At 52.0% G+C, this 23,515-nt stretch overlaps 2 protein-coding genes across 5 annotated transcripts; both read left to right on the top strand.

Moving 5' to 3' along the window:
• Positions 1 to 538: 538 nt before the first annotated feature.
• INTS5 (integrator complex subunit 5) lies at positions 539 to 5,222 on the top strand. The gene is made up of 2 exons (XM_082477889.1): positions 539 to 702; positions 2,075 to 5,222. The coding sequence occupies exons 1-2, from the start codon at positions 623 to 625 to the stop codon at positions 5,052 to 5,054; spliced, it is 3,060 nt and encodes a 1,019-aa protein (XP_082334015.1). The 5' UTR covers positions 539 to 622; the 3' UTR covers positions 5,055 to 5,222.
• A 159-nt stretch (positions 5,223 to 5,381) lies between these two features.
• GANAB (glucosidase II alpha subunit) lies at positions 5,382 to 21,577 on the top strand. Of its 4 annotated transcripts, none has more exons than XM_082477891.1 (25): positions 5,382 to 5,522; positions 8,189 to 8,293; positions 8,442 to 8,550; positions 8,801 to 8,928; positions 12,754 to 12,933; positions 13,416 to 13,481; positions 14,292 to 14,361; positions 14,536 to 14,623; positions 14,711 to 14,807; positions 15,057 to 15,237; positions 15,823 to 15,976; positions 16,184 to 16,419; positions 16,502 to 16,628; positions 16,732 to 16,811; positions 17,052 to 17,195; positions 17,293 to 17,389; positions 17,669 to 17,770; positions 17,946 to 18,189; positions 19,063 to 19,127; positions 19,322 to 19,398; positions 19,508 to 19,582; positions 19,760 to 19,873; positions 19,997 to 20,109; positions 20,252 to 20,352; positions 20,471 to 21,577. In XM_082477891.1, exons 1-25 carry the CDS (start codon positions 5,485 to 5,487, stop codon positions 20,578 to 20,580), a joined length of 2,901 nt encoding a protein of 966 aa, XP_082334017.1. In that variant the 5' UTR covers positions 5,382 to 5,484; the 3' UTR covers positions 20,581 to 21,577. The 4 variants fall into 4 exon arrangements, with proteins under 4 accessions (XP_082334017.1, XP_082334016.1, XP_082334019.1 ...); XM_082477890.1 differs by having other exon boundaries at positions 14,292 to 14,365; positions 14,540 to 14,623; XM_082477893.1 differs by lacking the exon at positions 13,416 to 13,481.
• The last annotated feature ends 1,938 nt before the right edge of the window (positions 21,578 to 23,515 follow it).

Below are 23,515 nucleotides of genomic sequence, written 5' to 3'. Positions count from 1 at the left end.
GGGATGTAAGGTTGGGGAAGGTCCCCCTGCACTGGGAGACTGGGGAGCCTGACAAAGATCGTAGTGCCAACCTAGGACTGGGAGAACACCTTCAGCGTAGCCTGCCCAATTTATTTCAGGTTTCCTCCTCTCCCTCTCTCTCCTTGTCTTCTCTTCATCTTCTCTTACGGACTTTCACGCCTTTCTTTCCGTCTCTCTTCCGCTTTCCCTCTTCCCTTCTCTCCTTTAACTGCTTTTTACATTGTCACTGGTTATTGATTAAAATGTTTCCTAAGGTGCTTCCTTTTTTAAAACCTCGAGAGTTGAAAATTTTGTTTCGGCTTTAGAAAAATTAATTGAATCCAATTAAGTGGTCGCAGCTAGCCTTAGCCTGTGTCAATGGCCCTCTCCGGGGGGAAAAAAAAATGGCTGTGTTGAGGGTGGGTCGGCTTCCCGCTGTCATGGGTGCAGCCCCGTTCTGGGACGCCGACTCATCTCGGAACCAATGTGTGAGGGTCACGGACGTCGCCGGATTGGTTTTCCTGAGAGGCCTTGTCGCCGGTTCCTTTCGGGTTTCCCGGCAGCGCGCATGCGCTCCCTGCGCTCCGCCGCTCCCGCTTCGGGCTCGGGCTAGGGCTCCGGGATGTCCGCGTTGTGCGACCCTCCCGGGGCCCCAGGGCCTCCCGGGCCTGCCCCGGTCTCCCACGGTCCCGCGCCGCTCAGGTAGTCAGAGCCCCTGGCATCTTTCCCTACCGCGGGGTCCCGCGCCGATAACCAACCTTCTCGTCAGAAACCCGGATCCCACCTCGAGAACTCGCGTCAGGGTTCTCAGAGATTCCCGGTCGGGTCTTCCCAGAACTCAGGGACTGCCTCACCAAAACTCTGGGCTCCACTGCCCGCACTCCCAAGATCTCGGTACTGCCTCCCCCTAAACGCCAATGCCCAGTTACCCCAGATCCTGGCCTTGCTCTTCCAAGAGTTGGGAATATCAGAACTCTTGGGAACCCAGGTGCCCTGTCCCTTAGACCCGAGGGAACCCAGGGTCCCCTGACTTCATGGAGACTCCCTGAGCACCCAGGCCCAGAAACCCACAGAATGCTTTCTTCTAGCCTTTCCCTTACTCTCCAACGGAGACCCTCCCCTCACCGTAGAGTGGGTTTTTTTTGGAGGAACCAGAGATGAATGGCACAGTCAGAGCCTTATCAACCTCTAGAGGATGCTGTCTTCTTTGGCAGAAAATGCAATAAAAGCAAGGGGATTTTGCCTCTTCCCATAACACTGGCTTCTGAACCTCTGAGACTGAACCCATATGTTTCAGGAGGGGAAGGGTTGAAGGGCATTAGCTTGTCTCTGCCCTGGGGCACCTTGATTCCTGGGGCATACTGAGGGTTCTGGGAAGGTGGTGGCTGTTGCTGTGGTGGAGTCCAAGTGGTTGGTGGTTAGGATGCTTGCAGAATATGGGAAGAAGCAGGTTTGGGGAGGGAGAGCTCTTAATAAGGGGCAAGTTTGGGCTTAGAATTTTCTTTCCATTAAGAGCAAAATCCAGCGTTTTTGTTTGTATGTAGGGGGGAGTGCAGTAAAGCTAGAAAGGTGTGTTCAAAGCAGATGTTACAGGAACACAAAATATACTTACTCAATTCAACAAATATTTATTATTTCCCATATTCCAGGCACCCCAGTAGAAGAGGATCCAGTGTTGAAAAGCAGAGAACTGTTAACTACCCTCTTGGAGTTTATAGTCTGATTACTTACCTTGGTTTCGTTCTCTGTAAAATGGGATCATAATGGTACCTAGCTTATTGGGCTGTTATCTGTATTGAAATAATACAAGTAAAGTACTTAAAAGAGAACTTGACATATTACAAGAGTTATCTAATATTGATACTATTGTTATTTATTAAAAGAAAAATAGCTAGCATTTACTGAGTAACTAGTGTGACCTAGATATGGTGCTTACGTGCTTTACGAACATTATCTTTTGAGGGAGGTACAGTTATCCCTATTCTACATAGAAAGAAACTGAAGCTCACAGAGGGAATGTAACTTGCTCAACAACTCCCAACACTCTAACTCTGCTTCTTTTGCTTCCTTACAGTGCTCAGGAGCTGTCGCAGGAAATCAAGGCCTTTCTGACCGGTGTAGACCCTGTTCTGGGCCACCAACTCTCTGCTCGGGAACATGCTCGCTGTGGCCTTCTCTTGCTCCGCTCTTTGCCACCTGCTCGGGCTGCTGTGCTTGACCACTTGCGAGGTGTCTTTGATGAGAGTGTCCGGGCCCACCTGGCTGCCCTGGATGAAAGCCCTGTGGCTGGTCCACCTCACCTCCGTCCACCGCCACCCTCCCATGTCCCTGCTGGGGGACCTGGTCTAGAGGATGTGGTGCAGGAAGTGCAGCAGGTGCTGTCTGAGTTTATCCGGGCCAACCCGAAGGCCTGGGCACCTGTGATTAGTGCATGGTCCATTGACCTCATGGGGCAACTGAGCAGCACTTACTCAGGCCAGCACCAGCGTGTGCCCCATGCCACTGGCTCTCTCAACGAATTGCTGCAGCTGTGGATGGGCTGTCGGGCCACACGCACGTTAATGGACATCTATGTTCAGTGCCTCTCGGCTCTCATTGGTAGCTGCCCGGATGCTTGCGTGGACGCCTTGCTGGATACCTCTGTCCAGCATTCCCCACACTTCGACTGGGTTGTGGCGCATATTGGCTCCTCTTTTCCCGGCACCATCATCTCCCGAGTTCTCTCCTGTGGCCTTAAGGACTTCTGTGTTCACAGTGGGGCTGGAGGTGGAGCTGGTGGCAGCGGTGGAGACTCTTCTCAGACCCCCTCTACAGACCCCTTCCCTGGATCTCCTGCTATCCCTGGGGAGAAACGGGTGCCCAAGATTGCCTCAGTTGTAGGCATCCTAGGGCACCTGGCCTCCCGCCATGGAGACAGCATCCGACGGGAGCTCCTGCGAATGTTTCATGACAGTCTGGCAGGGGGCGCTGGCGGCCGGAGTGGGGATCCCTCCCTTCAGGCCACAGTTCCCTTCCTCCTGCAGCTGGCAGTCATGTCACCAGCTTTGCTGGGCACGGTCTCTGGAGAGCTGGTGGATTGCCTGAAGCCCCCAGCTGTGCTGAGTCAGCTGCAGCAACACCTGCAGGGATTCCCCCGAGAGGAGCTGGACAACATGCTGAACCTGGCCGTGCACCTGGTGAGCCAGGCCTCTGGGGCAGGTGCCTACCGCCTGTTGCAGTTCCTGGTGGACACAGCCATGCCTGCCTCAGTCATTACCACCCAGGGCCTGGCTGTGCCAGACACCGTGCGCGAGGCCTGTGACCGGCTGATCCAGCTACTGCTGCTGCACCTGCAAAAGCTGGTTCATCACCGGGGAGGGTCTCCTGGGGAAGGGGTGCTGGGCCCACCCCCGCCCCCCCGCCCTGTGCCCTTTCTAGATGCGCTAAGAAACCACGTCGGAGAGCTGTGTGGAGAGACGTTACGTTTGGAACGGAAACGCTTCCTCTGGCAACACCAGCTCCTTGGCCTGCTCTCTGTTTATACCCGGCCTAGCTGTGGACCTGAGGCCTTGGGCCATCTCCTGAGCCGGGCCCGAAGCCCTGAAGAGTTGAGTCTGGCCACTCAGTTATACGCAGGGCTGGTGGTCAGTCTCTCTGGCCTCCTGCCCCTGGCCTTCCGAAGCTGCCTGGCTAGGGTACATGCAGGGACTTTGCAGCCTCCCTTCACGGCCCGGTTCCTGCGTAACTTGGCACTGCTAGTGGGGTGGGAACAGCAGGGTGGTGAGGGCCCTGCAGCCCTAGGGGCCCGGTTTGGGGAGTCTGCCTCAGCTCATCTGTCTGACCTGGCTCCTCTCCTGCTCCATCCTGAGGAGGAAGTAGCCGAAGCCTCTGCCTCCCTCCTGGCCATTTGTCCCTTTCCTCCGGAAGCCCTGTCCCCTTCCCAACTCCTGGGACTGGTGAGAGCTGGAGTGCATCGCTTCTTTGCCTCTCTCAGGCTGCACGGTCCCCCAGGGGTGGCTTCCGCCTCCCAGCTTCTTACCCGCCTCTCCCAGACCTCCCCGGCTGGGCTCAAGGCTGTCCTGCAGCTGCTAGTTGAGGGAGCCTTACATCAGGGCAACACAGAACTGTTTGGTGGGGAAGTGGATGGGGACAATGAGACTCTCTCAGTTGTTTCAGCTCCTTTGGCTTCGGCCTCCCTGTTGGACACAAACCGGCGGCACACTGCAGCTGTGCCGGGCCCTGGAGGGATTTGGTCTGTTTTCCACGCTGGAGTCATCGGCCGTGGCCTAAAGCCACCCAAGTTTGCCCAATCACGCAACCAGCAAGAAGTGATGTATAACACCCAGAGCCTCCTCAGCCTCCTGGTGCACTGCTGCAGTGCCCCTGGGGGGACTGAATGTGTGGGCTGCTGGGGGGCTCCCACCCTGAGCCCGGAGGCAGCCAAAGCAGTGGCAGTGACCTTGGTGGAGAGTGTGTGTCCCGATGCAGCCGGTGCTGAGCTAGCCTGGCCTCCTGAGGAGCATGCCCGGGCCACCGTGGAGCGGGATCTCCGCATTGGCCGGCGCTTCCGGGAACAGCCTCTGCTCTTTGAGCTGTTAAAGTTGGTAGCAGCTGCTCCCCCAGCCCTGTGCTACTGCTCCGTGCTGCTGCGGGGGCTGCTGGCCGCCCTCTTGGGCCACTGGGAAGCCTCTCGCCACCCTGATACAGCCCACTCCCCCTGGCACCTGGAGGCATCCTGCACCCTGGTGGCTGTCATGGCTGAGGGAAGCCTCCTGCCACCAGCCCTGGGGAATATGCACGAGGTATTTAGCCAACTGGCACCTTTTGAAGTGCGTCTGCTGCTGCTCAGTGTCTGGGGCTTTCTCCGGGAGCACGGGCCCTTGCCCCAGAAGTTCATCTTCCAGTCAGAGCGTGGCCGCTTCATCCGGGACTTCTCCAGGGAGGGTGGGGGTGAAGGTGGAGCCCATCTGGCTGTTCTGCACAGTGTCCTCCACCGCAACATTGACCGCCTGGGCCTTTTCTCTGGCCGTTTCCAGGCACCTTCACCGTCCAATCTCCTTCGGCAGGGGACATAGCCTTTCCATGCTCCAGAAGCCGAGGGAGGTTGAGCCAGGAGAGACAGGGGGCTAAGGTGCTGCAGAAAGGTGGAGGTTTCTCTGCTGAGACCTTGGCCTAAAAGAGCGCTGTCACTTTCTTCCTCCCCCACCTTTTTTTCTAAATAAAATTTGCCGAGTTGAGAAAAAGAGTCCAGTGCCTCTGTCTGATGCGGAGAGCCGGCAAATTCGGACAGCGCCCGGGTCTGAACAATCCCGCCCCCTCACTCAAGCCCCGCCCTGGCCCCGCCCCCACGAGCATTTAGAGTACGCTCTCGGCCAATGGGACAGACGCCAGGCCTCAGTGTGTCCCGGCCAATCAGGAAGCCGGAAGGGGCGGGCGCTAAGATACGTGGCTCAACGCGCGCTGGGGGAGGGGAAGCTCCGGGTCAGGGAGCAAACCCGGCACAAGATGGCGGCGGTAGCGGCAGTGGCGGCGCGTAGGAGGCGGTGAGGAGCCCGGATCCCGGGGGCGCGCCCGGGACGCCCCCAGACCCCCAAATCCCGTATCTCTCCTTCCTGTATGTTCTCCTGAGACTCCGCCACCCCCAGCCTCGTGAGGACTCTTTGTCTCTCTGGAGGCGGCCTCAGGTGCCCCCAGCCTCCTCGCCGCGTCGGGGGGGCCCTTGTTTCTGGGGCTCTCCGCTCCGGCCCGGTGGCTCTAGAAGGCCGCAGCCTTGCGTTCTTCTTGGCCTTGTCCGCTCTCAGCCGCCGCCCTCCCCTGGCAGCTTGCGGCGGTTAACGCTGCCGCCTCTTTCCTGCAGTGCGCGGGGCCATCGGGGCAGAGGACGAGATGCGGCCCGGCCTCCGGGAATGCAGCCTGCTGCCCTGCGGCCCCTCAGCCGCGCTGGAAGCACCGCGGCCGGCAGTCTTGCTTCCACTGCCCTTCTCGCCCTCCCCTCGAGAGGCCCGGACCCTGCCCTGCCCTTGTCTTCACGTGGACACCAGCCCTGGCTTGTTTGGTGTCCACGGTCGTTGGGCACGGCTGGGGCAGGATCCCGTAAGTTCACAGTCGACCTGGATGATGTTGCTCAAACACAACAATGGTTTGTTCTGCATTTATATTACTGAAAAGACGGTTCGAAACAGTCGTCAGCGCCACGGAGTGTTTACCAGGACCTAACGGATGTATCGGGGTGGGAGAGGCACATACTGCCGGCAGCGGTGAAAAAAGCGTGGATCGTAAATCCGACTCCAGAAGCCTGTGACCTGAAACAATAAATGGGTGCACCTTTCCCTGCGACTCATTCCTGACCTTGGCTTGTGACCACCTCTTGCCCAGGGGCGTTCAAGGCGGTCCTGATTTCTTAGGGCTTTCCAACAGGTCACATCTGAAAAATCTTTCAGAAATCCTATCCCCATTGGCGTCTCTCCAAACCCATTTTATAGATTGTGCAAGTAGGACTCCAGAGAGTATTTAACTCACTGTACTTTTGATTACTGCTGCTTTGGGCTGGTGGACACGGGGTCAGTTGCTCGGGGTGTCTGCTGCAGTCACTCCTCAGGACCTGGGCCACATGCCTTACTTTTGAGTTTTCTGGTAGCATTTCTTCTGCTTGTTTTGCTACTACTGGTTCTTGCTTGGCCTATTAAACCACAAAGCCTGGTGTTTTCCTCATCTTTCTGTGTGGCCTGGCTTGCCTTGCACATTCTTCTGGAACTGGAGGGCTTACTGTGTTCTGTGATCTCCTTTCTAGTGATTTTCTTTACCTTTAGCTTTCAAGCAGATACTGAGGATATGCTGGATACAATGTGTTTGTAGGCCCTACTCTTTGGTTACCCTATTGGCAGGTAGCAAAGGTTTAATGCTGAGAAGTCTGTGTTTTTGTGTATTCTCCCTTATTTGGAACACTTTCTCAGAGTGTGCTCCTAATCAGTCACTGGGAGAGCATGTTTAAACTGCAGATTCCCTGGGACCCGGGAATCTTCATTTAGTAAGCACTGCACGTAACTCTTAACAGACGCTAAAGTGTGAGAATCCCTATTTAGCATTTACTCAGAATGGATGAATATATCCTTAACAAACTAACTTGTTCAGATAAGCCTGTTAGTCCCTTGTCTGTCATTTGATAGCGTGTTGGGGAAGTGACAAGTTTGTGGTAACCTTGGTGTGATGGTCCTCCATGAGGCAGGCCCTGCTGGTGGTTAGTGCAATGTGTACATCCTGAAGTACCTGGGCCCTGGAGTTAGGCAGAGCTGAGTTCGCCAGTGTCACCTCATACTGGCTGTTCAATCTTGGATGAATTATTGAACCTTTTATGCCTCAGTGTTCCCATCTGGGAAAAATCCCAATCCTACATTCACCAAGAAAACAGTGAAAGAAAGGGAAAAGAGTTATTAGTGTGTGTAAAGAATTGGTTCTGAACACTGGTTGCCTATTAGAATTGTTCAGGGGAGTTTAAAATCTGATTCCCAGGTCCCACTTCAGGCCAATTAGATTGAAATCTCTGGGGGAGACCTGGGCATAGACACTACTGAAAACTGCAGGGAGAGTGGAAGACTAGTATAAGGCAGTTAGCCAGGCCCCCGAGGCGGGGTGGGGGGGGGATTAGGACTCAATGCAGGTTAGCTGTTGTTATTCTTTTCAAGCTTAGGTGGCGATAGTGGTGACTTATGTCAAAGATACAGGAGTGGAGATCAGAGGAGCAGGGAGCCTAGAGTGCTAGGGAGGTCAGGACCCCAGGAACCTGTGACCAGCAGGCTAGCTGAGGGTACATCTTGAACTTTTTCACTGTAGGTCCCCCCGATGTCTCGCCAGTGAAAAGGCATGGCTTACTTTGTTTCTCTGTTCCACACATACGGTGCCACCACTTCCCCTGGGACTGGCTGTTGCTGTCCTTTCCTCTGAGAGGCTGATGTAACCTGAGTCAATACCAGGCCTCTGAAGGCCAAGGATCCTTTGTTCCCTTCCTCTGCCTTTTGAAGGAAAGGTGTGCGTGAGCCAACTCCTCAGGCCTGACACTTAACCCCGCGTCCACTCTGCCTTGTTTTCTGTTTAATGGGACTCTGTCTTTCTCCCCTGTTAGGGTTGTGGTGGGAAGAGGCCTTTACCTCAGAAGGTGGGGCCCTTTCTGACCCTGTGCTGATAGTGTCCTCTTTGTCCTTTTCCCCCCTAGGTCTTGGACTGGTTTGGTACTGGCTTGTTTAGGGGTCTGCCTGGGAATTAGCCTTGCTGTGGATAGAAGCAACTTTAAGACCTGCGAAGAGAGTTCCTTCTGCAAGTATGATATTTCTGGGAGACTAGAAGGAAAGTAGGGTAATGTGGGAGGTGTCTGTGGCAGATGAGGTAGCTTGGGGCACTGCAGCTGATAGAAGGACTTAGGGGCCTTGGGGAACCCTCCCCCATTCTCAGTCATTTCACATTGGCAGGAGGCAACGAAGCACACGGCCAGGCCATTCTCCATACCGAGCCTTGCTGGACTCTCTGCAGCTTGGTCCTGATGCCCTCACGGTCCATCTGATCAACGAAGTCACTAAGGTCAGGGGAGGAAAGGAGGAGTCTGGTGGGGGTGGAGAAATGGCTAAGGGGTAATTCGGGAAGGGGAAACCTATAGCCAACATCCTGTGCCATCTAACCTTGGGACTTCTACTTTGTGAGGAATTCAGATTTCAGATCCCTTAGGCAAAGGGCTAGAAGGAGGAGACCCCCTCGGGAGAGAAATGGGTTCAGAGGGCATTTCCTGGTATAGCCCTTTCCTTTCTCCAGACCCAGACCTCTGCCTCCACAGGTGTTGCTTGTGCTGGAGCTCCAGGGGCTTCGAAAGAACATGACTCGGATCAGAATTGATGAACTAGAGCCCCGGCGGCCCCGATACCGTGTGCCAGACGTGTTGGTGGCTGATCCCCCCACAGCTGGGTAAATTTTTCCTGAGAAACATATCCATCTCCATGGCCCTTTTCTCCTTCCTAATGAACCTTTATTTGGCAGCTGACTTTCTCTTCCACATTGGGATAATAGCTGACTAGCACCCGGCCGCTCTCCTCAGCCTTCCCTTATCTGTTCCTCTGTTTCACTTGTTTTCTCAACTGATCGATTGATTGGCCGAGCTGCTTGGCTTGCGGGATCTTAGTTCCCCAACCAGGGATTGAACCTGCGCCCTCGGCAGTGAAAGCACAGGGTCTTAATCACTGGACTGCCAGGGAATTCCCTCACTTGTTTTCTCTTTCACCCTTTATCTTCATTCAGTCAGCAAAGAAATACTGCTTCCTCTTCTGTGCCAGGCCTGGCCTAGGTGCTGGAGATACAAGAGGGAGTCAGCAAGGGCATGGAGCTCGCCTTCCAGGAATACAGTGTCTCTGTGGTTGGTTCCTCCCTTCCCTTCCTGTCCTGTCCCCCGTCTTGTCTCGTCTGTTTTTTTCTTCTCTTTCTTTTTTCCCCTCTTTTCTCTTTCTTTCTCTCCTTCCTTCCTTCCTTCCTCCCTTCCTCCCTTCCTTCCCTCTTTCCCTCCTTCCCTTCCTCCCTCCTCAATTTCTCCTCAGATATTCAGGGTAGGATTATTTACATACTCGGGTCATGACACATCGTCGTCATTATTTCACGCATGGCTCTTTGTTAAGTATTTAACTTAGAAAATAACATGATAAACCCTTCACCTAACCCAGACATATACATCTCACTGTCCTGTGCCCCTGACTCCTTCAGAGATGATTGTTATTCTGAAGTTTATTATTCCCTTGTTTTTTTGTTCTCACAGTTATATCGTGGGAACGTATATACATATACACACTTCCGTACATTTCCCTAAGCAATAAATTATGTGATTTTGTTTTTGAGTTTTATAGGGAAAGTATCTTAGTGAATGTGGTCTTCTGGGATTTCCTTTTTTCACTTAACTGGATTTAACTTTGTTGCATGTAGCTTCAGAAACTCATTTTTACTGCTGTATATAATATTATGTTATATGAATATATCCCGATTTACTTCTCCATTTCTGTGTTGATGGGCATTTGGGTTGTTTCCAGTGTTGGCGTGAACATTCTTGTCCATGTCTCCTGTCTCCCTGTGCAGGAGTTTCTCTTTGGTGTATAGCTAAGAGAAGAACTGCAGAGTTGTAGAATATGGAAATCATCAACTTTCCAAGATAAAGCCGAAGTGGCTTACCAATTTACACTTCCACCAGCAATATATAAGAGGCTTATTGAACTGCATCTTCTCCAACCCTTGGTACTATTGGACTTAATTTTTGTCAGTGGAATGGCTGTAGGATGATACCATGTGGTGGTCTTGGCTTGCTTGTCTTTCCCAGTTTATTACTGATTTTGAGCATATCTTCATATATTTATGTGTCATTCTGGTTTACTGTTCTGTGAAATGGAAGTTCACTGCTGTGCTCATTTTCCTTTTATGTTGTTTGTCGTCACTGATTTGTAGAAATTCATTAGTCTTGATACCAATTCTTTATTACTTACATGTATTGCAGCTATCTTTTCCCAGATTGTAGCTTACCTTTTTACTTTTCTAAAGGTGCCTTGAAAAAAAAGATTTTTTAATTTTATTTTTAAAAAATATTTATTTATTTATTTTTGGCTGCATTGGGTCTTTCGTTGCTGCGTGCAGGCTACTCTTCGTTGCAGTGCGCGGGCTTCTCTTTGCAGAGCACAAGCTCTAGGTGCGCAGGCTCAGTAGTTGTGGCTCGAGGGCTTAGTTGCTCCGCGGCATGTGGGATCTTCCCAGACCAAGGATCGAACCTGTGTCCCCTGCATTGGCAGGCGGATTCTTAACCACTGTGCCACCAGGGAAGTCCCAAAGATTTTTTAATTTTAGAATAGTTTTAGATTTATAGGAAAGTTTCAAGAATATTATGAGAGTTCCTGTATACCCTGCACTCCTGTTTTCCTCTGTTAACATTACTGTGGTATATTTGTCATACATAATGAATTGATACCATTATTTATTTATTTATTTATTTTTGGCTGTGTTGGGTCTTCGGTTCGTGCGAGGGCTTTCTCTAGTTACGGCAAGTGGGGGCCACTCTTCATCGCGGTGCGGGGACCGCTCCTCATTGCGGTGCGCAGGCCTTTCACTATCGCGGCCCCTCCCGTTGCGGGGCACAGGCTCCAGACGCGCAGGTTCAGCAGTTGTGGCTCACGGGCCCAGTTGCTCTGCGGCATGTGGGATCCTCCCAGACCAGGGCTCGAACCCGTGTCCCCTGCACTGGCAGGCAGACTCTCAACCACTGCGCCACCAGGGAAGCCCTGATACCATTATTAACTAAAGTTCATGTTTCTTCTTTTTTTTTTCTTTCTTCATTCCTTTTTTTTAGAGTGTTTTTATTTTTTTAAATTTTATTTATTTATTTATTTTGGCTGCATTGGGTCTTCGTGGCTGCGTGCGGGCTTTCTCTCGTTGTGGCGAGCAGGGGCTACTCTTCATTGTGGTGCATGGGCTTCTCATTGCAGTGGCTCCTCTTGTTGCGGAGCATGGGCTCTAGGTGCGTGGGCTTCAGTAGTTGTGGTGCTCTGGCTCAATAGTTGTGGTGCACGAGCTTAGCTGCTCCAAGGCATGTGGGATCTTCCCGGACCGGGGATCAAACCCGTGTCCCCTGCGTTGGTAGGCGGATTCTTAACCACTGCGCCACCATTTCATTTTTTTTTAATTGAAGTGTAGTTGATGTACAATATTACGTAAGTTATGGGTGTACAATATAGTGATTTACAATTTTTAAAGGTCGTACTCTGTTAACAGCTATTATAAAATATTGGCTACATTCCTTGCGTTGTATGATATATTCTTGTAGCTTAAAGTCCATATTTTATTCAGATTTCCTTAGTTTTTTGTTATTTATTTATTTACTTATGGCTGCATTGGGTCTTCGTTGCTGCGTGCGGGCTTTCTCTAGTTGCGGGGCACGGGCTTCTCGTTGCAGTGGCTTCTCTTGTTGCAGAGCATGGGCTTTAGGCGCGTGGGCTTCAGTAGTTGTGGCGCACGGGCTTAGTTGCCCCGCAGCATGTGGGATCTTCCCGGACCAGGGATTGAATCCGAGTCCCCTGCGTTGGCAGGTGGATTCTTAACCACTACGCCACCAGGGAGGTACCAGATTTCCTTAGTTTTTACCTAATGTCCTTCTTCTGCTTCACGATCCCATCTAGGATACTGTTTTATATTTAGTTGTCATGTCTCCTGAGGCTTCTCTAGACTGGGACAGTTTCTCAGACTTTTCTTGTTTTTGATTACCCTTAAGGTATCTTTCAATAAATAGAAATTCTGAATTTTATGTTGTCAGGTAGATAAGTCTCTTACCTTTTGGTGTTAGTGTTTTCTAAGTTGTGTTTAAATAATCCTTCTCTACCTCAGAGTCAGAAAAATATTTTTTTATATTTTCTTCTAAAGGTTTTACTTTAAAATTTTAAGTCATAATCTGTCTGGAGTTGATATTTGTATCTGGTATGAGGTAGGAATGTGATACCATTTCTTTTCTATACAGAAAATGTGTTTTTCCACTCTGTTATTGAATAGTCCTCCTGACCTCACTGAACTGCCATGCCATCTGTTACATTTCAGCATTCTAAGATGCTTGGGTCTGTTTCCAGGCTCTTTATTTGATTGCTTAGGTCAACTTATCTGTCCCTGTACTGTTCCCACACTGCCTGTATAGCTCTTAACAGGTCCCCCGTCTTCTAAGTGTCATGACTACTCCTGGCACTTTGCACTTCCTTATATCCCTTTTGATCTCTTTCCCAGGCTTTCTGTCTCTGGCCGGGATGACAACAGCGTGGAGCTAACCATGGCTGAGGGACCCTATAAAATCATCTTGACGGCACGGCCGTTCCGCCTCGACCTCCTGGAGGGCCGCAGCCTTCTGCTCAGTGTCAACGCCCGAGGACTCTTACATTTTGAGCACCAGAGGGCTCCCAGGGTCTCGTGAGTTCAGGGCTCGGGAGTGAAGGGGACCTAGTGTGAAGGAACCTAGGGGTGTTGTAGGGTCTGGCACTGGGTCCCTGGGAGGAGACAGGATGGTAGTAGAGCCAGGTCGGGGCTGGGGGCTGGGAGAAGCTGACCATCAGGGAGGGTAGCAAGCAGACCTGGGTTGAAGTTTTCTCCATTTCCTGTACAGACCAGGAGGCAGTCACTTTTGTCCGTGAGCTGTACCCTGGGCACCTCCTCCCTGAGAGGCCTGCCTGGGTCTGCCTTTTCCCTCTTCCCCCTCTCACACCATCACATTTCCCAGATTTATTTTCTTCCTTTTTTTTGTTTTGTTTTGTTTTGTTTTGTTTTTTGTTTTTAATTTCTTCCCCCACCCCATCTCTGGAAGTTTGTCGACTGAAACTCACTTTTATGTTTCTGTTTTTGTGTTGGTTTTGTGCCTCCTTTTCCCCTTCCCTACCCATCTCCTCCTGCCCCAGTTTCTCGGATAAAGTTAGTCTCACGCTCGGTAGCATTTGGGATAAGATCAAGAACCTTTTCTCTAGGTAAATCCATGACCACTGGTACTGTATCTGTTCCTCTGCCCTTACCCGCCCTTCACTCTGGCCCCCAGGGAAGGTGCCCCAGACCCTTCCATACCTTGTCCTTCACTCACCTCTTTTTCCCCAGCTATATGGTCTCTGGTTCCTGTTCCCCATTCCCCTGGCTAGGAGCCCCCTGGGAGAAGGAAGATGAAATGTTGGATGTCCTTGAGGAATGTAGGGAGCTTCTTGCTTTGCCAAGGGGTGGAGAGATGCTGCCTGTTGCTGGGGTTCCTGGCTCTCAGCTGGCGTGCACTGAGGCTCTGGGCAGAGCTGCTTGCCAGCTGCCCTTGAAAGCATCCTTTGGCAGAACCTCTTGTTTGAGTCCCCGTATAGAGGCTTGACCATGGTTATGACTCACTTGCCTTTGCAAAACCCTGTGTCACGCCAAGAGGCTGAGGCCCAGTGACGGAAGTTGGGGCCAGAGTCTCTTGGTAGAGGCAGCAGGGCTAGGACTGGCATTCCGAACCCAGGCCCTTGAACCTGTCTGCCTGTCTCTTCTGGAATGCTGGCAGAGGCTGGTGGTTTGGGCCTGTGTTTGGAAGGCACCTCTTAGTGGCATTTACTTCTCATTTCCCTTTCTCATTTCTCTCCCTGTCCTTTGGACACTTATCTGCTCACTGGGGGTCCCTTTCCAAGCTTTAACATTCAGTCCCTTCCTCCAATGCCTTCGTTCCTTTGGACCCTTGGCTCTCTATTCCCTCACCCCTCCTTCCACTAGCCCCTCGTCCCTGCCCCCTCTGGATTGGAGCAGACAGCTCTCCTACCTTCCAGGCAAGGATCAAAAGACCCAGCTGAGGGCGATGGGGCCCAGCCCGAGGAAACACCTGGGGATGGTGACAAGGCAAGTTGGTGGGGGTGGGTGGTTGGAGCACAGGGCTGGCTGGGAGGTTGGAGGGGAAAGGCCCACAAGAAATTTGAGCTTAGTCTTGCCATCACGGATGGGATTTAGAAAATGGGCAAGGGAAGAGAGAGGACCTGGTGTGTGATTGAGTAGTGGTCTGCTTTCTCCTTCCAGCCAGACGAGACCCAGGGGAAGGCAGAGCAAGATGAGCCAGGAGCCTGGGAAGAGACATTTAAAACTCACACTGACAGCAAGCCCTATGGTGAGCGGCTGGGAGAGCCTTGGGCAGGGGGACAGGGAGTCCTTGCCAAGCAGGAGCTCTGGAGCTCATCTTTTGCTTTTCTTCCAGGCCCCACGTCTGTGAGTTTGGACTTCTCTCTGCCAGGCATGGAGCATGTGTATGGGATCCCCGAGCATGCGGACAACCTGAGGCTGAAAGTCACTGAGTAAGTCCTACAGTGACATCAGGATATGGGGGGAGGGAAGGGGTCAGAAGTCAGGGCTGTGGGAGATGTGCATACAGATTAGACACTCCAGACAAGCGTGGCTCACTTCCTGTGCCAGAGAACCTTTGGTCATCAGAAACTTCTGCTTTGAGAAAGGGCGGAGGGGCCAGTTTTTATTCCTCATCTGTGTCTATGGGGCTGGGGCTGTGCGTGCCATGGCCCGGGGCCAGTCTGTCTGTCTGCCTGCAGGGGTGGGGAGCCATATCGCCTGTACAATTTGGACGTGTTCCAGTATGAGCTGTACAACCGCATGGCCCTGTATGGGTCTGTGCCTGTGCTCCTAGCACACAGCCCTCATCGGGACCTGGGCATCTTCTGGCTCAACGCCGCGGAGACCTGGGTTGATATATCCTCCAACACTGCAGGCAAGGTGAGAGCACAGGCATGGGGAGCAATAAGGGAGGGAATCGTCAGGCCTTGAGACAAATGGGTGTGTTAGGGGCATTTGCTTTGAAGAGGCTGGTAGGGTGGCCTATTTGGATACCCGTTTGGGGACTGGGTGACAGACAGGCCCTGGGCCTTGTGAGCAGCATATGAGTTCCCCGGACACTCCCAGAAGACACAGACTCATGGGGAAGGTATTTGCTTTTCTGCATTTATTAACACGTTTGTTATTGAGTATGCGTTAGGAGCTAGACCCTTTTCTAGGTGCTGGGGATATATTGCTCACTGAGTTAGGAAAGGAGGAAGGCAGAGATTAAACAGGTAACAGAGGGAAGATGAGTTCAGTGGTGGTAAGTTCTAAGAAAGAAATGCAGCGGTCATGTGATGGGGGTGGGCAGTGCTGCTTATGATGGGGCCCAGGAAAGCCTCACTGAGGAGGTGACGTTTAATCTCAGCCCGAAGTGACTCAAGGAGCCCGCTGCATGAGGACTCTGAGGAGAACACTGCGACTTTGTCTTTGGGTTGGGAAGCAAGAGGGTGGTGTCAGACCTCTCCCTGGTCCCCTCTGCAGACCCTGTTTGGGAAGATGCTGGACTACCTGCAGGGCTCTGGGGAGACCCCACAGACAGATGTTCGCTGGATATCGGAGAGTGGCATCATCGATGTCTTCCTGCTACTTGGGCCGTCTGTCTTTGACGTCTTCCGGCAGTACGCCAGTCTCACAGGTACGCGGTGTCCCTAGTCTGTCAGCCTGCAGCCTCCCTTTCTGGTCCTTGGCTTCTCGAGAGGGATGACTGCGTTTTCAGAAATCCTGTGCTTCGGCCTGTTCTCTTGCCCTGTGCCCTTTCATCTCCCTCAATTTCTGGGCATCCCCATTGGCCCCAGGTTGAGCCTGACCCCATTGTGACCCCCATCCCTCACTGAACCCGCAGGGACCCAGGTATTGCCCCCGCTCTTCTCCCTCGGCTACCACCAGAGCCGCTGGAACTATCGGGATGAGGCTGACGTTCTGGAAGTCGATCAGGGCTTCGATGATCACAACCTGCCTTGCGATGTCATCTGGCTGGACATTGAGCATGCTGATGGCAAGCGGTATTTCACCTGGGACCCCAGCCGTTTCCCCCAGCCCCTCACCATGCTTGAGCATTTGGCCTCCAAGAGGCGGAAGGTAAGAAGGCCGCAGCCATGGTTGGTTTTCTCAGGCATGATATCCCTGGAGAACTCTGACCACCCATGTTCCGTGCCCCCAGCTGGTGGCCATCGTGGACCCCCACATCAAGGTGGACTCTGGCTACCGCGTACATGAAGAGTTGCAGAACCTGGGTCTGTACGTTAAAACCCGGGATGGCTCTGACTATGAAGGCTGGTGCTGGCCAGGTAGGTGGGCCCGGAATTGAAGGAGGCTGTTGGGAGACCAGGGAGCTAGAGTGGAGGCTGTTTTGCCCCTCAGGGGTTGAAAGCCATCCTTGATTTCTTCTAGGCGCAGCTGGTTACCCTGATTTCACCAATCCCAAGATGAGGGCCTGGTGGGCTAACATGTTTCGCTTTGACAATTATGAGGTATGGCAGCCCCTCCCGACCTGCCTCTGTCTTTCCCACTCTACCTCTTGGAATCAGTCATTCTCTGCCTGCTAGCCCTGCTATGGTTGGTTGCTCATAAGATGTCAGGGGGCCTTGATGACCCTGGGAGGGCCCTGAGAAATGCATCTTTCTGGATTCCTAGGAGCTCTCTGCTCTGACACTGTTTGTCTTCTTCCTCCCCTCTGTCGTCTGTCCCCATTTTCGGCCTTGTGTTCTCAGGGCTCATCTCCCAGCCTCTATGTCTGGAATGACATGAATGAACCATCCGTGTTCAATGGTCCTGAGGTCACCATGCTCAAGGATGCCCAGCACTATGGGGGCTGGGAGCACCGAGACGTGCATAACATCTATGGCCTCTACGTGGTAAGGGACTGAGAGAGGAGAGACCAAGGGCCGAGAACTTGCACCGATGACAGCTGGCTTTTGCTCCTCACTACCCTTCTTTCCTGTTCCCACGCAGCACATGGCGACTGCTGATGGGCTGGTGCTGCGCTCTGGGGGCATAGAACGCCCCTTTGTCCTGAGCAGGGCTTTCTTTGCTGGCTCCCAGCGCTTTGGTAAGATTTGGAGAATAAAGCCGTGGCAGAGGGACCTGGGCCTGGTTCTTGGAGAAGTCTGTCCATCCTCTGAGAGTTACGTGCTTCCTTCCAGCTGTTCACTAAAAGCGAGGCAGGGAGTGGGAGGGCCAGTCCCTGTTGAAGTGCTCTTGTGAACTCTGCCATCTTCAGCAGGACTCTGGGGGCCCCAGAGGAGATGTGGCAGGTTAGAGAGGTCAGCTATGTAAAAGGCTGAGCCCCTTCACTGTTTGCAAGCTCCCTCCCTCTTTTCTTCCTCAGGAGCCGTGTGGACAGGTGACAATGCTGCCGAATGGGACCATTTGAAGATCTCTATTCCTATGTGTCTCAGCTTGGGGCTGGTGGGACTTTCCTTCTGTGGAGGTGAGAGGGGGAGGAACTTGGAGCCTTGCTTTGGCGGGAGAGGGGCAAGGTAGAGGGCATAAAACCTAGGCCCGAGCAGAGAACTGACAGTCCACGGTGGGGCCTTGGGGGGCTCCTTAGGCAGCAGCCCTCCTTCACCCTCTTTTCCAACCGGTTTCCTCCCTCCCCTCTCTAGCGGATGTGGGCGGCTTCTTCAAAAATCCAGAGCCAGAGCTGCTTGTGCGCTGGTACCAGATGGGTGCCTACCAGCCATTCTTCCGGGCACATGCCCACTTGGACACTGGTCGGCGAGAGCCGTGGTTGTTACCGTCTCAGTACCATGACATAATCCGAGATGCCTTGGGTCAGCGATACTCCTTACTGCCCTTCTGGTACACCCTCTTCTATCAGGCCCATCGTGAAGGGATTCCTATCATGAGGTGAGGCATTCAGTTGGGTCTGTGTAGAGTGGACTGAGATGGCTGGGAGACGGGGCTCCATCTCTGGGCCTCTTTCCTCTATTCGCCAGGGCCTTGTAAAGGAGGGAAATCTGACTGCAAGGTCAAGAGTAATAAGAGACCAGTGGGGAGATGAAGAGCAGTAAACGTTACTGAGTGCTTATGACGTGCCAGGCATTACTCATCACTATCCCCAGAGCCAGAAACAAGTCAGACAAGTGTCCTCCCCTTGTGGAACTTACATTCTTCGGAGGAAGACAGAGAGACATGTAAACAAATATGGAAATAGGAGAACTGCCAAAACTGACAGGCTTTTTGAAAAAAACAGAACAGGGTAACGGAGTTAAGTTCCACAAACAGGCCACGTAAAGATGAGCCCTGACTGATGAGTAAGACAGACTTTTGTGACGCAGAGGAAGAATGTTCCAGGCAGGGGAGACTGCAAGTGCAAAAATTATGAAATGGAAATGAGTTTGTTGTGTTCCAGGAGTAGGAACAAACCAGTGTGTCTCAGGCGTAAAGAACCAGAGGGAGAGGTAGATGAGGTGGAGTGGAAAATTCAACCTGAACTGGAGGGCTTTTCAGGCCAGGATAATGAAGTGGCCGCTGGGAGGTAGCTATGCAGAGCAGTTTCCAGAGGGAGCAAGGTGGGAAGAGGCAGGGAGACGGGTTGGGAAGTTAAATGTCTAGACCCAGGTTAGAGTGCAGAGCTGAGTCCTTAAGCCTGCTGGGCTGTCTGGCTGCCAGCTCGCGGGTCTTTCCCCTGTGCTGTTCTTCTTGCCAGTTCCTGGGGTAGCATCTTTGACTTCTGCCAAACAGCAAGTGTCTTCCTTTCTTGTCCTGCTTCCTTCCTAGGCCCTTGTGGGTGCATTATCCTCAGGATGTGACCACCTTCAGTATAGATGATCAGTTCCTGCTTGGTGAGAAACAAGGGGGACAGTTAGTGGTGGGTTGGGATAGGGCTGAGAAGAAGCAAGCACTGTGAGAGATACGTCTGTGGATGTGCAGGGAGGGAGGAGTGAACGAGGCCAGGGGTGCAAGGGGGTGGGTGCTCTAGGGCTCCCTCTTTGGGAACTGATCTCCCCAATTCAGAGTTGATTCTGCTGTGTCTTAGGGGATGCATTGCTGGTTCACCCTGTATCAGACTCTGAGGCTCATGGCGTGCAGGTCTATCTGCCTGGCCAAGGGGAGGTGAGTTAAGGAAGGGTGTGGTGGGGAAAGGTGGTGGAGGTCAGAGAGGGTAAAAAGAGTGGGGGTCCTCTGTGCAGCGAGTGACCGAGTATATCCTCTGCACCCACAGGTGTGGTATGACGTTCATAGCTACCAGAAGCATCATGGTCCCCAGACCCTGTATCTGCCTGTAACTCTAAGCAGTGTGAGTATGCCTGGCCCAGCTGCCAGCTCCATCTCCCTGTAGGTTTCCAGAAGGGGAGAGAGTGTATACTTTGGAGTCCAGTTCCTAAGGGGACACAGATATGCACGAGCAAAAGATATTGCAGGGCCCAGGGTTGAACAACAGGGCTACTTCATCCCAGCGCTGCTCTTGCCCTAGATCCCTGTGTTCCAGCGTGGAGGGACAATTGTGCCCCGATGGATGCGAGTGCGGCGTTCTTCGGACTGCATGAAGGATGACCCCATCACTCTCTACGTTGCACTCAGCCTCCAGGTGAGCGCATAGGCAGGGGGCCTCCTCAACCATCTGCCTACCTTCCTAGGATTCAGTCCCCTGGGGATGTGCCCCTCACTCCCTCTTGGGCTCAGGCTCTCGCCTATCCCACTTCCTGCTCAGGGTACGGCCCAAGGAGAGCTCTTTCTAGATGATGGGCACACGTTCAACTATCAGACTCGCCATGAGTTCCTGCTGCGTCGATTCTCATTCTCTGGCAACACCCTTGTCTCCAGGTGAGGAGGTACCCTTTCTTCCCTGGCAGCCTCTGGGATGCTTACAGCTCACTGTGCTCTTACATCATGGCCTTGCTCTGCTCTCCTCCTTTCTGCTCTGACAGTTATTTTCCTGACGGGTATCCATTTTTGCTTCCTCCAGCTCAGCCGACCCCAAAGGCCACTTTGAGACACCAATTTGGATTGAGCGGGTGGTGATAATAGGGGCTGGAAAGCCAGCAACCGTGGTACTCCAGACAAAAGGTGAGTGATCTGGCCCCCAGGTGGGGAAAGAGGAGAAGCAGGGTCAGGGTTGGGGACCCCCTGCGTATAGGAAAGTAGTTGCTATTGACTCTGGCACTCTTTCTCTTTCCTCCGCCAGGATCTCCTGAAAGCCGCCTGTCCTTCCAGCATGACCCTGAGACCTCTGTGTTGATCCTGCGCAAGCCTGGCGTCAGTGTGGTATCCGACTGGAGTATTCACCTGCGATAACCCAAGGGATGTTGGGGTGGGGTGTGATGGTCATGATAGTTACTCTTCCTTCTGCCCTGGAGCTTGACCTTCCCCAGACTTCACCTTTCTTATCTCAAGATCCACATTCTGCCAACATTTGGGCAGGATGAGAGGGCTTTCCCTGGGCTCTGAATTCATTTCGTGATCTCCTGACCTCTCCCACCCCATTGACACCAAATCTCCCTTCATCCCCAAATATTCTGTTGCTCTGACTGGAGCACATTCACCTGTGAAGACCAGGGGACCACAGGGCCCTTGCTTTCCCTTCTCTTTTCTTTCTTCTGGGGGCCCTGAATCTCCTCCATACCCTCTCCATTCATGTCTCTTGTGTGTTGATGCCATTTCTTAGAAGAAGATGAGGGCAGTGAGCTTTAGGGCTCCTTTTCTCCTTCCCCTTCCCTCCCCACCAAACTGTTCTCCCTCCTTTTCTTTCTTCCTCCTGGCTCTTCTCTATCAGGCCTCCCCTTTTTATGCCCCATTGATGCACTGGGTCCACCCCTTACCCTGAGAAGGGATGAATGGATCAAAGGAGTGAGGTTGCTGGAAAACATCCTTTTCCCTGGCATCCCAGCCTTTCCTCTCCCTGCTTCTCTCTAGAGCAGCTGCGGTTCTGACAGGGGCAGTTCTACCTCCCCTGTCCCTTGGGGGAAAGAAGTTTCCACTCCTTAAGAGGGGATGAGCGAGACTTCTTTTGCCTCCTAAAATTTTGTCCCCTTGAGGGGCATTTCCAGATGGAGAAATCAGTTGTGGTTTCATCGAATCATGGTCACCTGTATTTATTGCTGGGGGAAGGCTGAGGGTGGGGGAGATGACCATGTGCGCTCAGGGTTGGCCCAGGGCCCTGGGTGGGGGGTGGGGGAGGACTAACTGGGGACGATGGGGAATGTTTGTGGGAATTTTTTTTACTTCCTTTTGGCCCCCAGCTGTGACAGGTTTTGATAAAAGGAGAAACAATAAAGAGAGAAACCATAAATAACTGTTGGCGTCTGGATTCCAGTTCTGGCCTGAACCACAGACCCCTAAAAGCCCAAGGACCTGACATTTTCATTTAGCTTCAGCATTAAGCCTCATTGGTTGAGCAGAATGAGTGAGTGCAAGCCTCCTTCAGCTTGCTTGATGCCAATATTTTTTTTAAATTAATTAATTTATTTTTGGCTGCATTGGGTCCTCGTTGCTGCACGCGGGCTTTCTCTAGTTGCGGCGAGCGGGGGCTACCTACCCTTCGTTGCGGTGCGCGGGCTTCTCATTGCGGTGGCTTCTCTTTGTTGCGGAGCATGGGCTCTAGGTGCATGGACTTCAGTAGTTGCGGCACGTGGGCTCTGTAGTTCTGGCTCTCAGGCTCTAGAGCGCAGGCTCAGTAGTTGCACACGGGCTTAGTTGCTCCGCGGCATGTGGGATCTTCCCGGACCAGGGCTGGAACCCATGTCCCCTGCGTTGGCAGGCGGATTCTTAACCACTGCGCCACAGGGAAGTCCCTGATGCCAGTATTTTCATAGAGGAGCCCAGCAAGGTCATCAGATTTTAGTTAGGCCTAGTTAATAGTGGTGACCAGAGCTAATGGGGTCCCTCTTGAATAGAAATAGCTATATGTCAGATGTTCTCATACTAAAGACTGCTTCTCTTTAGCTAGCAGCATTTAAAAAAATTTCCCATTGTGTTAGTGACAGGAAATAGTTTCCTCCATTTTGTTGACTGACCACAAGTCTTAGAGATTATTTTAACAAGAAACTAGGTTTGTCTGTTTGGAAAAATTACTGCTCAGGATGGTTTATGCCTGTGAGGAGTTAGGGGATGTGTTCATGGAATTCCTCAGCTCAAGAAATATTTCCAGGGGCTTCCTGGGTGGTGCAGTGGTTAAGAATCCGCCTGCCAGTGCAGGGGACACGGGTTCGAGCCCTGGTCCGGGAAGATCCCACATGCCGCGGAGCAACTAAGCCCGTGAGCCACAACTACTGAGCCTGCACTCTAGAACCCGCGAGCCACAACTACTGAGCCCACGTGCCACAACTACTGAAGCCTGCGTGCCTAGAGCCCATGCTCCACAACGAGAGAAGCCACTGCAATGAGAAGCCCATGCGCCGCAGTTAAGAGTAGCCCCCGCTGGCTGCAACTAGAGAAGGCCTACGGGCAGCAACGAAGACCCAATGCAGCCAAAAATAAACAAATAAATAAATTTATTAAAAAAAGAAATTTCCAGTTAATTCCCTGGGAGATAGCTCATTGCCTTGGCATTTTACCCCCACCCCTACTGTCACCTGTTTCAGTGTGGGTCAGAGGAGACAGTACAGATCCTGGAGTCAGGTATCTAGAAGGGACATAGAAAATTGTACAATGGGAATTACATGATTTGGCGCAATTTTACTTACTTATCTGTAAAATGGGGACAATACCTATCTCTTACACAAAAGTGGACCAAGATACTGTGACAACCCTGAAGAATAGCAGTTTGCTCCTGAACTACTGCCAGATGTGCTGGAGAAACACTGTGGATATAAACTCTTCATCCCAGAAAGGGACCTGATTCCAAGTCATACTAGAAATTCCAAAAAAAAAAAAAAGAAATTCCAAGAAATATTAGAATATAAGAGGTTGATTAATTAATGAAATATCAAAAATACCCCTTTACTATTTTTTGGTTTAATTTATTAGATTACTATGTATTTTTTGCATTTTTGCCAGGAATATCTTGTTAAATATCAAAATTCTGCAACATCAATTTTTAGAGTGGTACTATCCTAAATTGTATTAAAATTATAATCAAAGGATTATAGTGAGGATTGTATGAGACACCCAGGGCACAGGCTTGGCACATGATAGGCCCTAGATTTCACTCACTCATGTAACAAGTGTGTATTGAACTACTGTTACTACCTGCAGTGACTGATGGATGAATGAATATCAGGAGAAAATCTGC

The sequence above is a fragment of the Balaenoptera physalus genome (assembly GCF_965194825.1).
Source record: "Balaenoptera physalus genome assembly, chromosome: 10".
Classification (NCBI taxonomy): domain Eukaryota; kingdom Metazoa; phylum Chordata; class Mammalia; order Artiodactyla; family Balaenopteridae; genus Balaenoptera; species Balaenoptera physalus.
Note: the sequence above shows the minus strand (reverse complement) of the source record. Positions and strands in the feature narration are given on the sequence as shown.

Coding starts and splice junctions, on each gene's coding strand:
- GANAB (XM_082477891.1), top strand. CDS start 5,485: ATGGCGGCGGTAGCGGCAGTGGCGGCGCGTAGGAGGCG. Junction 5,523..8,188: donor GTGGCGGCGCGTAGGAGGCG/GTGAGGAGCCCG, acceptor TTTCCCCCCTAG/GTCTTGGACTGGTTTGGTAC. Junction 15,977..16,183: donor GCAGTACGCCAGTCTCACAG/GTACGCGGTGTC, acceptor CTGAACCCGCAG/GGACCCAGGTATTGCCCCCG.
- INTS5 (XM_082477889.1), top strand. CDS start 623: ATGTCCGCGTTGTGCGACCCTCCCGGGGCCCCAGGGCCTCCCGGGCCT. Junction 703..2,074: donor CACGGTCCCGCGCCGCTCAG/GTAGTCAGAGCC, acceptor GCTTCCTTACAG/TGCTCAGGAGCTGTCGCAGG.